The following is a 17,067-nucleotide window of genomic DNA, read 5'->3' as shown; positions in this document are numbered from 1 at the left end:
AGGAAGAAACGAAGGCGACCTCCCACGGGAGGGCCAGAAGGTTGGCTTACCTTGATTATTTGGCGTTCTGGAGAAACGCTGCCCACGGTTGCGGAAACCCCTTGCTCTTTGTGGGTAGAAGTGGGGTTTGAATTCCTGGGAATAGGCATTGAAGGAGTTGGAATAACCTCTTGAGCCTTGGTTTCTGTATGTGCGGCCGGTAAAGCGGCTCCTACCTCTACCGGCCCTGGAAAAAACACGTTGGTTGAATACTTTTTTCAAGTTCAGTTGTGCCTTATCTAAAGAGGAAAAGGTTGAGACGAATCGACTAACATCCTTGATGAAATTATCGCCAAAAAGCTTGCCGTCGGCCTGGATGCTGGGGTCCCGAGTGGCCAAATTAGCCAGGTTAGGGTCCATTCTAAGTAGGAGGCCCTTGCGTCTTTCATGGATAATGGCCGAATTTGCGTTGCCCAATAGGCAAAAGGCTCTCTGGGTCCAAAGGGAAAGATCCAGGGGATCAATAGGTGATTCATCCAATCTGGCTGATTCAGCTATATCAAAAATTCTAGCCAGGGGACCCACCACGTCCAGAAGTTTGTCCTGGCACGTGGTCCAGGCTTTGTCAACCCCTTTACGGGGATCCTTACCAAATTTAGTAAAGAAAGTGATGAGAGAGTCATCAATTGTAGGAGTAACTGTAATATTGGATTCCAACGACGGCCTGGGGCATTCAGACTTCAATTTGGCTCTCGTCTGCTTATCTAGAGGAAGCCGAAGATGGGAAGCAATATAATCACCTACGTGCTCCAGAGGAAGCCACTCTGTGGAGTTAGGGTGATGGATTAAAGATGGGTCGAACATTGGAACCCCTTCAGCGTCAACCACAGTGGTAGAGGGTCCGCCTGACGCCACTTTGCAACGTTTAGGCGAAGAAGGGGAAAAAATATTGTCAGGGTTGTCAGATTGTGATAAATCATCCAAGTCCTCCTCATCTGTGTCCAATATTTTCGAAAGTACAATCTTTTTTGGCGCATCTAAATGTTTTAATTTAGATTTGCATTTTGACTGGGATGTCGTATTCTTGTTGCAATTCCCCTCCTTAGAAGGAGGCCTGGGAGGAACTAAGTCCTCGGTCTGGCGTGAGGCAAGCTCACCTTCTGTCTGTGCGCCTTGACGTGTTTTAGAGGAAAATAACTTCAGTTTTCTGCCTTCCCCCGCAGAATGGGCCATAGACTTGGACACCATGGACATAACTGAATTTTCAATATTTGTTGACATCTTGTCCATTGATGCTTTCATAGCATGTTTCACTGAGGACTGGATAAATTTATTTAAGTCTTGACGAAAAACAACATCCTCCTCCTCAGAGGCGGATCCTGAGGGAGAACTTCCCATATCCATAATGACAAATATGTAAAGGAAACGAAAGTCAGTAATTTACTCACTAAAACTAAGCAAAAACCACTGTGGAATATGAAGGGTTAAATTGGAGCAAAACGCTCCCAAACTGGTGGTCGAGGCTCCTCCCCGAGGCGGGGTTCGAGTTTCCTGAAAGCCGATAGAGGCGAAGGTGGAGTCCACCACACGCGCTGTCTTCCGTGTACACGGAAGGCTAAGGGCTGTAAACGAAGAAGGGAGCCGTCCGCGAGGACCGGTAAGCGTTCTGCCACCGGCGCGTAATGGAAGCTGTAAGCCGAAGAAGGGAGCCGTCCGCAAGGACCGGTAAGCGTTCTGCCACCGGCGCGCAACGGAAACAGCGCGCGCTGTCAGGCGGGAGGACGGAGTGCGAAATAGAACGCTCGGAGGAGCGCGAGGGCATAAAGACGTTTACCGGCGAAGAGGGGTGGGGGCCCGAAATATCACAACCGCGGAGCGGCGACAGTCAAAAGCATTAGAACATTAAAATAACACTGAAAACCAGTTAACATAGCAAAACATAGTAATTAACATGAAGAAAAACAGTAAATACGAAGCCAGGCAAAGAAGAGTACTTATCTTGACTGCGAGCAGCAAGAAAAGAGGACTGCTTGCAGTCAAGGGTACTCTCTATGGTTCATGTCCTGTTCTGATTGGTTCACTACTACTTTCTGTTTTACTCCCATTGGTTAGTCTACATCTAATCCTTTTGGGAGTTGTAGTTTCTTGACTGCTGCTATTGATATTAAAGTAAGAAAAGAACGCATAATAGAGCCTCCGGTCTTGTCATAAAATATGATTTGTTGAACTGATGTCAAAATTCGTGTGGCATAATTTCCTGTTATGTTAGTTCTCACTCCCAAAACATTTTAAACATACGAAGGTTTACATTATAAGTAACGTATTGTGCTCCTTAGATTTTACACGTGCCAAATTTCTTATTTCTAACAGCACATGCTAAATCCTCTATGTAACTTATTGAATAAATAGATCGTTGCTTGCAGATTTCAGTTACTATCCCTGCAAGGAAGAGTTCTATTTATAAATATAGTAAACACGTACTCTATCTGGTCCGTGAGTCATGTTACGTCATTCATTTAGCTACAAACGTCACGCTTCTGAGACGTTCCTTAGTTACGCGTTTCAGCCTGCGCACCTTCTAGAGACTATGACTTACTACTCGAGCTGTAGTACTAGCTCGAGTACAGTACCATGTAATCGCTTCGTAGTGCCCGGTAGGTTTGGTTCCCAAGGTAACCAATTGTCATAGATACCGTGGATGTACCCTTGATGTTAAAACGAGAGTTGCGTTTCACGCCTCGCTCGGGTTTTTTCTGTGACTTTCGCTGGGATGAGTGGAGCATGTGTCGCAAAATGAGGCTTGAAACGCAAGATCGGTGACGCTACCGAAGCCATAGAAACAATGCCACGTTCGTGGCTGAGTAGCAGGTGGAGGTGTAGAGTGTCCAGGTAAAAGACTACTCCCTGCAAGCTTGGGATCACCCCGCCATGGCTCAAGTGGCGATTTTGTTGTTGCCTGTGTTTCTTCCGTTTTGCACCGGCATTTCCTTCAACCTGGCACCACAGGGCCGCCGGTGCTTAAAGGATCAGATTCACCGGGGATTGCTAGTGACCGGACAATACCAAGCACAAGAGAAGGAGGGAGTACGGACCGACCTCAAGGTGAGACTCACGGGAGAGGGAAAAAAATAGTGTTTTTTTATGCCACTAAGTTACCAGTGACGCTAATAGCCTCCCGCCATAGTCTTGTACTTCCCTGATTGTGAATTTAGTTCAGCAGTCTGCCAGTGAGGTCATTGGATTGTCCGGGAGATCAGTAGTAGTTCATGGGAGCAATACTGCGAGTGCTCCGGTTTTCCTACATAAGTAACTAATGCAGTCCAGGTTTTTGCTTGGCATTCTGGGACATGTAGTTCCGAAGTAAACCAGAAACAGTAAGAGCTCTGTTTAGTAAAATTAGTAAGAAGGCTGACTTTAAGACCCATTGCTTTTGATGTAGAGAGATATTCCGTCGCTGAGATTTATATTCACAGTGGGAGCAGCAATCCAAACCTTACATTAGCAGACTTAGTGAAAACAATAAAATGTCTGTGGTCTCATGTAAAGACGGTGTCTGGAGTCCAGAATAATTCAAGTGTACTTTTATTATAGTTTGAGACACCAATAAGAATCACACAGGTTCACGTCCTATCTTGGTCCTTTCACTCCTGCAGCTGCCTACCGTTCACAGGTAAAGAATCTAGAACTCTAAGGGAGTGTGCTGGAGGAACGAAAGGAACCATACAAAAATAAACATATACAGTTACAATAAAATACCAGCCCCCATGACATTTATTTATAGGTAACCCTGACTCGATACAATAATCATTACACAAACATAACACCTCAACTCTTTGGTATTGGCATTAGTTAACAAATATTTACCCAATGATGAAGCTAAAAGAGGTGCAATGAGGGTGTGAAGCTGCCACGCACACACAAGGGAAGGAGAAGGCTGGTGACCGAACACCACTTTCGGTCAGGAAAAAGAGGCGACACACTTGCGCGGGAACACAAGGGAGAAAGGACGTGCTTGCATTTGTATGGGGGTTATCGGAATAAAGAACCAAATGCACACGCTTACCGGCCTCCGTGCGATTTCTGTGTGGCTGGGGCACGGGAATACGACATCTGGCGACAATAGCAGGGAGCCGTATACCACAAGGTACTGGTACATCAGAGTCGGCACAGATGCGGTGCGTGAGAAGCACCCCGCTACACGACGAGACCCCCAACCCGGTTGCGCATTCACTTCTAACAATGGCCTCACAAAGAATTGGTAAGCACCACCTGCCCTGCATTGACGCTTAGCTCTCCTGCGTTGATTTCTAGCCGAGACAACATCTTTTGAGAGAGTGATTTCTACCCGCGTCCATCTTAAAGCCAGGTAGAGTAACCAATGGGCTGTGTGGAAGCCCCAGCGGCTACCTTAACCCCATTAGCTGCCAGGCCTTTTCCCCCCTCAGGTGCCAGGCCTTTTTTTTGGCTATTTGGGGCAGCTCGCGCTTAGGTCCTCATAACTTTTTGGCCCCATATGCCACCCACGCCAAATTTGCGTCCTTTTTTCCCCAACATCCTATGGATTCTAGAGGTACCCAGAGTTTGTAGGTTCCTCTGAAGGAGTCCAAGGAATTAACCAAAATACAGAAAAACAATCTTTTTTTTCCTAAAAAAAAAACGGGTAAAAAGGGCTGCAGAAGAAGGCTTGTGTTTTTTCCCCCCCTGAAAATGGCATCAACAAAGATTTTGCAGTGTTAAAATCACCAGCTTTCAGGAACAGGCAGACTTGAATCAGAAAACCACATTTTTCAAAACAATTTTGGCATTTTACTGGGACATACACCATTTTTACTATTTTTTTGTGCTTTTAGCCTCCTTCCAGTTAGTGACAGAAATAGGTGTGAAACCAATGCTGGATACCAGAAAGCTAAACATTTCTGAAATTTAGACAACATTCTGAATTCAGCAAGGGGACATTTGTGTAGATCTTACAAGGTTTTCCTACAGAAAAAACAGCTGAAATAAAAAAAGATTGAAATTGAGGTGAAAAAAACAGCCATTTTTCTCCACGTTTTACTCTGTAACATTTTACTGCGATGTTCAATTTTTGAAAATAATATACTGTTATGTCAGCTGCACTCTTCTGGTTGTGGGGATATGTAGGGCTTGAAGGTTTATCAAGAACCCTAGGTACCCAGAGCCAATAAATGAGCTGCACCTTGCCATGGGTTTTCATTCTCTACAGGGTATACAGCAATTCATTTGGTGAAAAATAGGTATCAAGAAAACCTTTGTATTTCCAAAATGGGCACAAGATAAGGTGTTGAGAAGCAGTGGTTATTTGCACATCTCTGAATTCTGGGGTCCCCCTACAAGCAGATGAATTATAGGGCATTTCTCAACTAGATGTCTTTTTTTTACACACTGTCTTACATTTGGAAGGAACAAATGTAGAGAAACACAAGGGGCTATAACACTTGTTTTGCTATTCTGTGTTCCCCATGTCTCCCGATAAAAATGGTACCTCACTTGCGTGGGTAGGCCTAATGTCCGTGATAGGAAACGCAACATGGACACATCACGTTTTCCCAAAGAAATCTGACGTGTTTTTTGGGAAGTACCCAGCTGTGCATTTTGGCCTCTAGCTCAGCCGGCGCCTAGGGAAACCTATCAAACTTGTGCATTTGTGAAAACTAGACACCTAGGGGAATCTAAGATGGGGTGACTTGTGGGGCTCTCACAAGGTTCTGTTACCCATAATCCTTTGCAAACCTCAAGATGTGGCCAAAAAAACACTTTTTTTCCTCACATTTCAGTGAAAGAAAGTTCTCGGATCTGAGAGGAGCACACATTTCCTTCCACCCTGGGAACCCAAGTCTCCCGATAAAAATGGTACCTCACTTGTGTGGGTAAGCCTAGTGCCCGCGAAAGGAAATGCCCCAAAACACTATGTGGACACATCAAAATTGGACCTGTGTTTTTGGTCCTGGGCTCAGCAGCCATATAGGGAAACCTACCAAACCCAAACATTTCTGAAAACTAGACACCCGAGGGAGTCCAGGGAGGTGTGACTTTCGTGGATCCCACAATTTTTTCTTACCCAGAATTCTCAGCAAACCTCAAATTTAGCTAAGAAAATCAAATTTTCACCACATTTCTGTGTGGAATCAACGCACCGGCACACATTTTTTACCACCCAATGTTCCTCTCAGTCTCCCGGTAAAAATGATACCTCACTTGTGTAGGTGGGCCAAGTGCCTGTGAAAGGGAAGACCCAAAAACATGTCGAAATTGAGGGGGAACCAAAGCGGGTCCAAAAGGGCAGTTTGGGGAGAAAAAAAAATTTAGACAAGTGGGACAGAATTTTCATCGGTATAGATGAGACAATGCTGGGTGGTAGGAATTTTGTGGGTTCCTGCAGATACCGGAAGGTTCCATGGGAAAAATGTGTGATTTCCAGCAAAGTTGGAGGTTTGCAGGGCATTGTGGGTAAGAAAATGGTGCGGGTGCATTTGAAGGACACCACCCTGGAATCACACAGATGTTTTGTTTTCAGATGTGTCTAGGTCTTGTGGAATTTTCTTCATGGCAGCGCCCCAAAGTCCAAAAAGTGCACCCCTCACCATTCCAAGTGGAACAAATTTGAGAGTTAGCCAAGCTCTCATGGCCCAAATGTAAAACCAAAACTCAAAATAATCAAATGTCCTCTTGCTTGCCGTGGGATAAGATGTTTTAGTGTGCAGGGGGAGAGCTGAAAGACTGTTACCCTCTTCAGTTGGGGTGGGGGCAAAAACAGGCCCATACTGGTTGGTAGCCATCACCCCACTATTTGTTTTTTTTAATTCCCTGGCATCTAGTAGACTTTCTGCCCCCCTGGGGTGTGGATCGGGGGTAATTGCTTCATCTGCCCACTGGTGGGCAGAACAACTTTGGACACATTTAGTTGGGGTGGGGTTATGGCCCTACCCTCACCCTCCTATGTTGAAAAACAAAATCGTCTCTGGTGGGCTTTCTGCCCCCCTTGGGGGGAAGATGGGCCTTCGAAAAATGGGCCGATCTGATATGGCAAACAGTCATGTGCCCCATGGGGGGCGACCCACCCCCCCAAACAAAATACACACACCAATCTGTGGTGCCTAAGTGGTTTCTGCCCCCCCCCCCCCCCAACCGGGGGGCAGATTGGCCTAATAGAAATAGGCCGATCTGTCCCCAAGGGGGGCAGAAATGGCCTAAAATAAATTTGCCTCCCAGGGGAATGACCATGCCTATGGGGTCGCTCCCCTTGCGTGAAATTGATGGAAAAAAATAAAAATCCCTGGTGTCTAGTTGTTTCTGCCCCCCAAGGGGGGCAGATATGGCCTAAAGACAATTTGCCCCCCCAGGGGAGCGAACCTTGCCTAAAGGGTCACTCCCAAAAAAAAAAAAAAAGATCTCTGGAAATTACAATGGGCCGATCTGCCCCCAAGGGGGGCAGAAACAGCCTACAACAAAGTTGCCCCTCTAGGGGAGCGACCCTTGCCTAATACAGCACAAAAGAAATCCAGCAAAATAACCACATAAACTACAATTACTGGAATAAAAAAATCAAAATTACAACTGTGGCAACACACGAGGACTACTCAGAAGAACTCTTGCAGTCTAACTGCAGTTAACTGCAATCACCGGAACGCCAATTACAGCTGCAGCAACACGCCGCGTGTGTGGCCAGCTGACGCAACCATGACCGAAGAGTGCAATGAGGGCGCATTTCCAAGCGTGATTTTCAGACGCCCACTGTCATTTGACCTCTGACTCTCAAAGGAAAGGTGCTGGCTGGGAGAAATGGATCAGGCATTTTGAACGCTACTTGTGTGCTACCTGCAAGAATCACGCAGATGAACAGGCCAGAGACCTATTCCTAAACCTAGTCAGTGATGATGTTGAAGACCTGCTTGTGATTTTCCTGCTTCGCTCAATACCTACGTACAAAGTCCTTATAAAGTACCTCACTGACTGCTTCGACCCCCAGCAAAACATTGATTTTGAATGTTACATGTTCAACACGGCATGCCAAGGAGAGGATGAATCTCTCAATGACTTTACGGCCCGGGTGCACAAACTACTCACCTACTGCAAATTTGACAGATTCGACAGTGAGGCAGCAATAAGGCTGTGTATCATCAAAGGATGCCACTCAACTGGGTTCCGCATGAAAATACTGAAGGAAACGTACACACTGGAAAAAATACTGACCATAGCATGGTCAGAGGCCAAGGCCACATCGCATGACACAGAAATGGAAAATGAGAGAATGCGGACCATTGAACAGGTTCGCCGCATGACAAGCCATTGCTGCCACTGAAAGAGAAACACAAATGGACATGCTATTGCTGCTGCCTGGAATTGTAATACCCAAGTGCCGGTGCCTGCCTGCCTGCCCACGGGACACAAATTTTAGACATGCAACAGCAACAATCACTTTGCAAGCATCTGCATCGGTGGACACATTAAAGCAACAAGAGGTTGACCTGCCCAACCATGAAACCATGTGGAAACACGCACTCGTAGGTCATCTACTGACACGGATGCTGCTAATACACAGGAAGCCAACAAACATTTGTACCTCATGACGGACGCATCACACAAGAACTCATGTCCAGCTAGTCAATAAATAACAGATCAAGAAGACGGTGACGGTAGAGCTTGGGGTTGTAAAACATACAATTAGATTCATACTTGACAGCGGAGCCACATGCAACATCATGCGCATGTTCGAATATGAAACAATGAAACTCCGCTGTTGCCTTCCATTGTTGACGTCTTTACATGGGGTGCAAATTGACCAATAGTAAACAATGGAAAATTCATGGAGACACTCACAGTGCTATGTCGGTGCAAGCAGAGGTGCATGTCCTGCGGGGAGATCTTCCAGCCCTGTGTCTGATCAGCAACATCACTGCACGGGTAATGGGCCACCTGGCCATGACATACCACATAGCTGAGCGTCAGAATAATCTGCGATCCTTAAAGGGCTTGGAAAGTGGAAGGACCCGCAAGTCACTCTTCACATCAACTATCCGTCAAACCAGGTGCTCAGAATCACTGTAGAGTTCCTGTATACCTCAAACCTCAGGTAGAGGAGAAACTAAAGAGTTTTCTGTTGCAGGACATAGAGTCCCTGGACGTACCATCTCCCTGGGTGTCCCCCATTGTGGCTGTGCCAAAGTAAAACATGCAAATAATACTGATCTGTGTCGGCATGCATCTACCAAACACAGCTATCGAAAGAGAATGTCCCCCAGACCCTCACTTAACTCACATGATCAGCTGCATCACCGGGGTGTGTATGTTCTTGAGCTGGACCTGTTCAAAGGCTACCACCAACTAGAACTTGACCAGCAGTATCGTTACATCACCACATTCGCCACCCTCCTAGGGCTATTTCGCTAGAAGCGGTTAAGCTTCAGGGTGTCATCAGCAGCTGAAATAAATCAGGAAATGGTGAGATGAGTGATCAGACCCATGAAAAACTGTCTAAACTACGGCGATGACATCCTTGTATTTGGTTGCATAAATGAGGAGCACAACACTGCTGGAGGTATGCAAGCAGTTAGAAGCGTCTGGCCAGAAACGGAATGAGGACAAATGCGAGCTGGGAAAAGGAGAGCTTGTCTTCTTTGGGCGCATCGCTTCACGAAAAGGGATGCAGACAGACCCAAACAAGGTAGAAACACTCTGCAAAACATAACCTCCAGTAGATGTAACGGAAGTAAAGTAATTCCTGGGGTTGGCAAGTTACTGTGAGCAAGCCCACTTCGTGAACTAACTAAACAAGAACAACCACTCCTCTGGACCTCTGAATGTGACAAGGCGATCGAAGACAACAGACACGCCGTCACAGCTGTAGATGCCTACTTTGACGCATCCCTGTGCACAGAGCTCACTGTAGACCCTAGCCAGGTTGGGTCAGAAGCCATTCTCGCACAACATAGGCCCGGAAGAGACTCATCAAGGCACATCATTGTGCATGCAAACAGGAGCTTGTCGGAAATAGAAAGAGTATACTCTCAACCAGAGAAAGAAAGCCTACCGTTAGTGTGGGCATGTGAGCACTACCACTTGTTCATCTACGGAAAGTCACTCACTGTAGTGATAGACCACCAGGAACTAGTCATGATATACAGCAATCCCAATGTAAACATTTCACACGTATCGAAAGGTGGGGGATACACCTGATGGACTATGACTTCAAAATAGTGCACAAAAATGGGACAAAAATGGGAAGGAGCATAAGCCTGCCAACTACGTGTCACAACATCCCCTGCCCCAGGCAACGAGACACCACCTGTGGCCGAGGAATATCTCAGTTTTGTGCTGCGACAAAACACACCTGCCACACTCACGATGGAAGAACTGGCACTGGAGACGACGGATACTATGCTACAAGCGTACAAAGCACTGATGCACCCACAGAGGTGGAGACATGTGACAAACAGTATCCCAGAATGTAAAGGGGTCAGGAAAGAGGAAATACTCATGTTCAAACAAGTGCAGGAGAAACTGTCGGAGACAGAGCAAGGGAGACTGCTCCGAAGCATCAGGATAATCATACCGAAGACACTTCAACAGACAGTCAGCCTTGCACATGAGTCTCAGAGAGGCATAGTGGAGACAAAAAAATTCTGAGAGAGAAAGTATGATTCCCGGGACTTGACCGTCTGGTAGAGGACATGATTATGAACTGCCATCTCTGTCAGATAACAAGAAGACCACCTAAAACAGAGCAACTGCGCATGTAGGACCTCACTGAGACTGTATGGACAACACTGGCTGCAGACTTCTATGGACCTTTAGACACCGGTGGCTACTTGCTGGTCAGCATCGATGAATACTCTTGCTTCCCCACAGTTCGCCAGGTGCCCTCAACATCAACTACAGCACCTCTACCAATTCTTGATGACCTCTTTGCAGCCTGTTGTGCCACTCTCAATGGACCCTCATTCTCAGGAGAAGAATTTTACAAATTTATGGTATATCTGGGAGTGCATCATAGGAAAATAACAGAGTTGTGGCCGCAAGCAAATGACATGGTGCAAAGATTCATGGGTGACATCAAGAAGGCTGTCCAACGAGCTTAACTGGCGAAGATTTCTGTGGGACAAGCACTGTGCCATATACTTTAGGATTACCTGACACCCCAGCAGCTCCACAGAGTGGTGCCCAGCAGAACTGGTATTGGGGAGAGTAAGTAGGACCTGTTTCCCCCAACTGGAAGCCAAGGTCCAGTCAGAACACAGTGACATTGTCGCACGTGACCAAGAGGCCAGAAGGAAAATGAAGCAACAGGCTGACACATGGCGTCAGGCCAGTGTCCGGATTAAAGTTTGGCGCTCTAGTCCTTGTGCATCAATGGCAAACAAGAAAATCAGACAGTCCCTTCTCGAGCCTGTCTCTGAAGATAACCGACATCAAAGGGTTGATGATCGCTCCATGGTCCTACTCCATCGCTAGGAACAGCTGTCAGGTCAGAGAGTTCAGAGTGTCAGACGATTAGGAAGGAGACACACTGCCAAGGGCCGAACAGCATCCTCTGAGCAAAGATAATGGAGAGCCAACGCAAGCATCTCTGCCTAACTGGGACGGTTCCCTTCAGGCTGAGGACGCAAGCAAAGAAAATGGCCATGGAAAGGAGAACTCCTGAACAATGAGAGCAAGTAGGAGGCCCCAAAGAATTATTGAAGAACTATGAGGACCGACTCAAAGAACAGCGGCTGAGAGTGTCAGCCGCAATGTCTCCATCTTACAAGGTCGCTCTACATCTTGCTGTCTCTCTATACATCTCTCTCTGCATTTGTTGCTCTCTCTCTCTACATCTGTTGCTCTCTCTCTCTACATCTGTTGCTCTCTCTCTCTCTACATCTCTAGAGTGGTAGCCTGAGGAGAGCATGGAACATGTCCATTGGTACCAACAAAGGGAAATGTGGAAATGTGCATATTTTATCAACATAGGGTGGGGTAGATGTCAGAACGACGTGTGCTAGAGGGCATTAGGACCACGCACACACAAGGGGGCAGAAGGCTGGTGACCAGACAACACTTCCGGCCAGGGAAAAGGGGCAAGATGCTTGCACTTGAACATGAGGGAGGAAGAAAGTGCCTGTACTTGTGCGGGGGTATCAGAAGAAGAATATAGAACCGCATGCACATTCTTACCTGCCTCTGTGCGATTTCTGGGGGCTGGGACATGGGGATAAGACATTGCCACCCTGATGTCTGTGTAACTGTCAAATTTTTAAGTGTCATTCCCAACCGATGCCCAAGAATTGTTCACTTAGGATTTTCTTTTCTGTTCTGCTTTTGAGACAGAACACCTCTCATCTGCTGGAAGCAGCGGGCATCCTTAGCCTACCAGAAACACTTGTATTTCAGGATTCCTCGCTTCCCTAGTACTCTAAAGTGTCTTCAAAGCCATCCAAAGTGTTCTTCTGCTTGTGTAGTCCCTGCCTGCGATTAGCATGGTAAAGGCCCGTAGTCACACCAAAGGTTTTTGAACACACTAGCCCTCATTTTTCATTGTATACATGAGAAAATTATATCCTGATTACTTACCAGTAATCTTCATTACTCGTAGTCTAGCTCGTCCCTGTTGTTTCTAATGAAGATTACCATTAAGCATTTGGGCCATTACCTCGATGTCCCTTGTCCTTGTTGAAGTCATTACTAAGTGAGATATACCATAGAAGTGGCACCTCTCCTATGACAAAAAACTGAGATATACAACGTTATTATTATGCAGCACCCAGTGTATTTAATGGCAAGACTCCTGCATGAAAGTTATTTTGTACCCTTATACCTTTATAATGTTTAATAAATGTATAGTCTGAGGCCCAGGTCGACAAATTTATTCCAATACATTTCTGTGAACCGCTGCCCAAGATGCATGCACAGATCGAGTGGAGCAGCCTTGGGCATTTCCAAACATTGTCTCTCCATGATTTGAATAAGCTCGCATCTGATTGTCCCATTTAATGATCGGTCAAGTGCTCATTTAAATACTTTTTTTTTTTAACCTGATCCAGAAAGGCCAAACATTACAAAAAGAGTCTGTCTTCCTGAAGCTACTGGATCAGTGCAGGTTAAAAGATAGAACTTGCTTAACATCCAATAAGCTCAACAGTTTCTCCTGAAGAAGAGAAATTGTTGCGTTTATTGGGTGGTAAGCAACTTCTCTTTTTCAAGAGAGGGGAAACAGGATGAAAGTAATCTACATTTACTGAGAAAAATAAAACTTAGACAGAACTTCTGGGATTAAAGAAAATTAATACCTTAGGATAACAACATCATTGAGAAACCTTAAAAAAGTAGGCCAACCAAGAACACAAAGTTAACCCAATATTTGTGCTGAAGTGATTGCCAACAAGAAACGAGGTAGGAAAGAATTCTAAGATCAGCAGTCTCCAAAGGTTCAAAAGGAAAAAGAATGTAAAGAACACATTTCCAGTGTAAGATCCAAGGGAGTTACAGAAGAACAACACACAATGCATCAAATGGCAAAACTCGTAGCCATTCTTGATTGCAATGGCTCGGGTTCAAGAAAAGAAGAATATGCATCATGAAAGGCCCCATTAGCAAACCTTTGCAGCTTTAAAGTAGATAAAGCTACATTTTTGTTGAAGTTATCTACTAAGACTTGGAAAATAGCAGAGACAATGTAAGAATTATGAGGATAGATAGATTGAACACTAAAAGTAAAAAAAAGCTCATTTGTACAGAAAGAAGAGAGCTGCAGATTTTGAATTCAGTAGGAGAGCGAGGAATGATCCAAGGAAGAAGTAATGCCATCTGCTTCAGCAGAAGGAACCATATGCTTCGGGGCCAATATGTCACCACTATCACCTCTTGTGCCTCCTTGTCTGACTTCGGCAGTAATCTCGGAATCAGAGCAGTTTTTTTTTTTTTTTTTTTTTTTTTTTTTTTAGCATTTCAGAAGAAGAGTATCTATACCTCAAGCTCACTGTTCCAGGAATCTTCCAAGTTTCTTCTTCAAATTACGGTTTGCCTTGGATGCAAAAAGGCCTGTGAAAGGGGTCCTCGATTTCAAGCATATTTTTAGGGAGACTGAATTGGACAAAGTCAAATTCTGAGATTGGGCAAACACCCTGCTCAGATGGTCTGCTTCCACATTGTCCGATCCCTTAATGTGCATTGCCACAAATGAGAGAAGATGCTCATCAGCCTAAGGAAAATGCAAGCTCATTCGGTGATTCAGGGTGTGTGCTGCCTTGATGATTGATTTGGGCTACATTAACTGAATTGTCTGTCCTTACAAACACATTGGAAAGGAGCAGATGATGATTGAAATAGACCTCTGAATAATGCAGTTAACTCCATCCAGTTCAGTTTCCTTAGTGGCTGTGTTCAAGTACATCTCCCTTGATATGTTAACTACCTTAGAGTAGCACCCCATCTTATGGCACTGGCATCTGTCATTGGTGCCAGTGGTGGGGGAATCTGAAATGGAATTCCCCTGGAAAGATTGTCTGACACTAGCCACCAATTAAGCTTTTCCTTTTATCCTTAGTGCTGGAATCAGTAGTTCCAGATTGTATGGAGATGGTGACCGATGTTCGCGAAGGTGCCATTGTAATGGCCTGAGATTTAATCTCGCCTACTGAACCCTAAACACACAGGCACCATATGGCCCTGTACTTGTATACGGTTGCAGGCTGTTGATTCTTCCTTCTGCAGGAGCAGCCTCAACAGGGTCTGTAATTGGTTTACTTTTTCTTTGGGGAAAGGATCCTCTCCCTAAACTAATCTTGAGTCTTGGTCGGATATAAATTGAGATCCCTCAATGGTTGCAGATGTCACTGGGATCTGTTTAACAGAAATCCATGTTCTAGAATAGTTAAGGTCTTTTCCATTGCAGCAATAGTTACTGATATGATGGTGCCTACAACAACCATTTCTCCAGATATGGGAATATCGATATTCACTGTAGATAAAGAGAATATATATAAAAAACAAACAGAAGGGCTCGAAATGGTGGGAGATTTAAAAAAGTTGGTCTTGTGCACAAACTCCCATATACGTAAAAAAACGATGAACGCACAGTTCCAAAAAGACCAAACGCATAATGTTAACACCCTAGTCCAGTGGAGATCAAACTAGAGTTCCTGTGAATATCCTGAATCGGGAACAAGTGCCCTCACTCACCAATAGGTGACATGCTTCATCATCTGGCTTTGCTCCTCGTCAGACTGGCACTGCATTGTCTGACAGGCCCCTCATGGGGGCTCTTTGTCGGAGTTCTTTTATAAAGGAATGTCGTGAATGAATGCAGACATGTGGGACTGGTGTGTACAAGCTGTTAAAATTGACTAGAAGGACCATGTAATTAAATATTTAATGGAGATCGGGCCCTCTGTCAAGATTTAACACAAATGGTATGGGAAGAGAGAATACTGCAAGTCCTATCCTATCCAAATATAGAGTCAAATATTAGGAGGCCCTAAACTCTAGGGATCAATTATGTGTGAGGCAGAGTTGGATATCCCTACACTGCCTAAAATAGAAAAAAGGTCAACATGTTCCTCGCTAGAAAAAGTCTAAAGAGATCTAGGTTCGATTCTTCAGGACCTAAATTTAATCATACCTAATCCTTGCAGCTGTAATCAGTATAAGTTTGTGAAACAGGAACCGTCCTCAAATTCAAGGATTGGCACCAACGGAAATAGCGGAGAGCTCAATTGATCACACCAATACAGTCATCAGCGAATTCGGTAGTTAATCGTGGTTGTAGGCCGCACCTACCCCGCTCCGCGTATCAGGATGAAGAAACACAATCACTAGGGTGACCCCGTTTGTGATGTCCTTTAGGAACGATCTCAACCCAAAGGAAAACACTTTTAACTGCCAATACTGGTTCTTCACGTATCTTGCATATTTCTGAAGGGATCTCTCCATTGATACATGTAGATATGCATCCATTGGGTCCAGAGTTGCTAGAAAATGATTCCTAAGTAATGGAAACGTGCAGTTTACATATTGATTATTATGTTTTCACCATTTTGTTATGTTTCTTTAAGTCTGTCACCATGCGAAAACCTCCATTTACCAGCAATACTATGGATTATACATCTTTAGCCATCTCCTTCTCAAGGACTGCCGGGATAGAATTCTTCAACTGCAAAACTTAAATCTCTTCTACCTTGGCAACTCACATCACCGCTGAGCTTGGAACAGGAGTAGGAATGATCCATGGGTCTAATGTTGGTGAGAATAATTCTATTTGATATCCTTGCTGGACCACATTTGGAACCCATTGGTCAGAAATATATTTTTACCAGATATCCAGGAAGTGGTGGATTCTGCCACCAACCTTTAGCCCTGACCATCTACCATCTGGCATGGTCTGGAGTATTGTTTTTTTTATTTTTGACTTGATTAATAGTTTAATGAATTGTTGTAATACTGCTGTCTCCTTGATGATAACTTATATTTCAAAATTCAAGGTGACTTTGTTGCTTCTTAAAGGAAGAAGAATGCAGCTTCTATTCTAGCTGTGCTCCAAACAGTCTAGCACCTTCAAAAGGAATTCTTAAATCTGAAGGTCTTGGAGCCGCACCTGTGTTCCAGTTCTTATGGACATTATGTCTTATTGCTATAGATGTTCCACATGACAGAGCTGCTAATCTTGCAGAATAAAAGGCAATATCCAGTAAGAATTCAACTTGTTTTTCCATGTTCTCCAAAAAGCTGGTACATTCTTGCCCTTCCGGAACTGCTTTAAGAAGTGCTTTAAAGTCCTATAACAAATACTGTGTTGTGTAGGCTACATACACCCTTCTACGCTGAACCAAAGGTGATCCAGAATAGAACTTCCTGAGGGAGGCATCTATCTTCTTGTTCAGTGGATCTTTGAGGTGCTTCCTTTGACCATTGAAGATTTGCCCACCTTTGAAAGTTATCATGGTCCAGATGTTTCCAGTCATTCTGTACAGCATCCATCATGTATTGATGAATAGGCAAACCAACTCTCTGGTGGAGGAGTGGTGGTGTAGGGGGTTGATGGTAAGAGGATGTGTGTTTAAATGGATGTAACATGGTATCCCTGGAGGAACCAGCCAA

General features: G+C 44.9%; 1 protein-coding gene across 1 annotated transcript in view; it reads left to right on the top strand.

The window, feature by feature from the left end:
- Positions 1-2,787: 2,787 nt before the first annotated feature.
- LOC138259985 (transmembrane emp24 domain-containing protein 10-like) overlaps positions 2,788-17,067 on the top strand; it is a 39,465-nt gene continuing 25,185 nt past the window's right edge. The window contains exon 1 of the mRNA XM_069208019.1: positions 2,788-3,081. Coding sequence (XP_069064120.1) covers positions 2,908-3,081 — 174 coding nt within the window. The 5' untranslated portion in view covers positions 2,788-2,907. The remainder of the gene's footprint in view (positions 3,082-17,067) is intronic.

Source organism: Pleurodeles waltl, chromosome 9 (assembly GCF_031143425.1).
Source record: "Pleurodeles waltl isolate 20211129_DDA chromosome 9, aPleWal1.hap1.20221129, whole genome shotgun sequence".
Classification (NCBI taxonomy): Eukaryota; Metazoa; Chordata; class Amphibia; order Caudata; family Salamandridae; genus Pleurodeles; species Pleurodeles waltl.
Note: the sequence above shows the minus strand (reverse complement) of the source record. Positions and strands in the feature narration are given on the sequence as shown.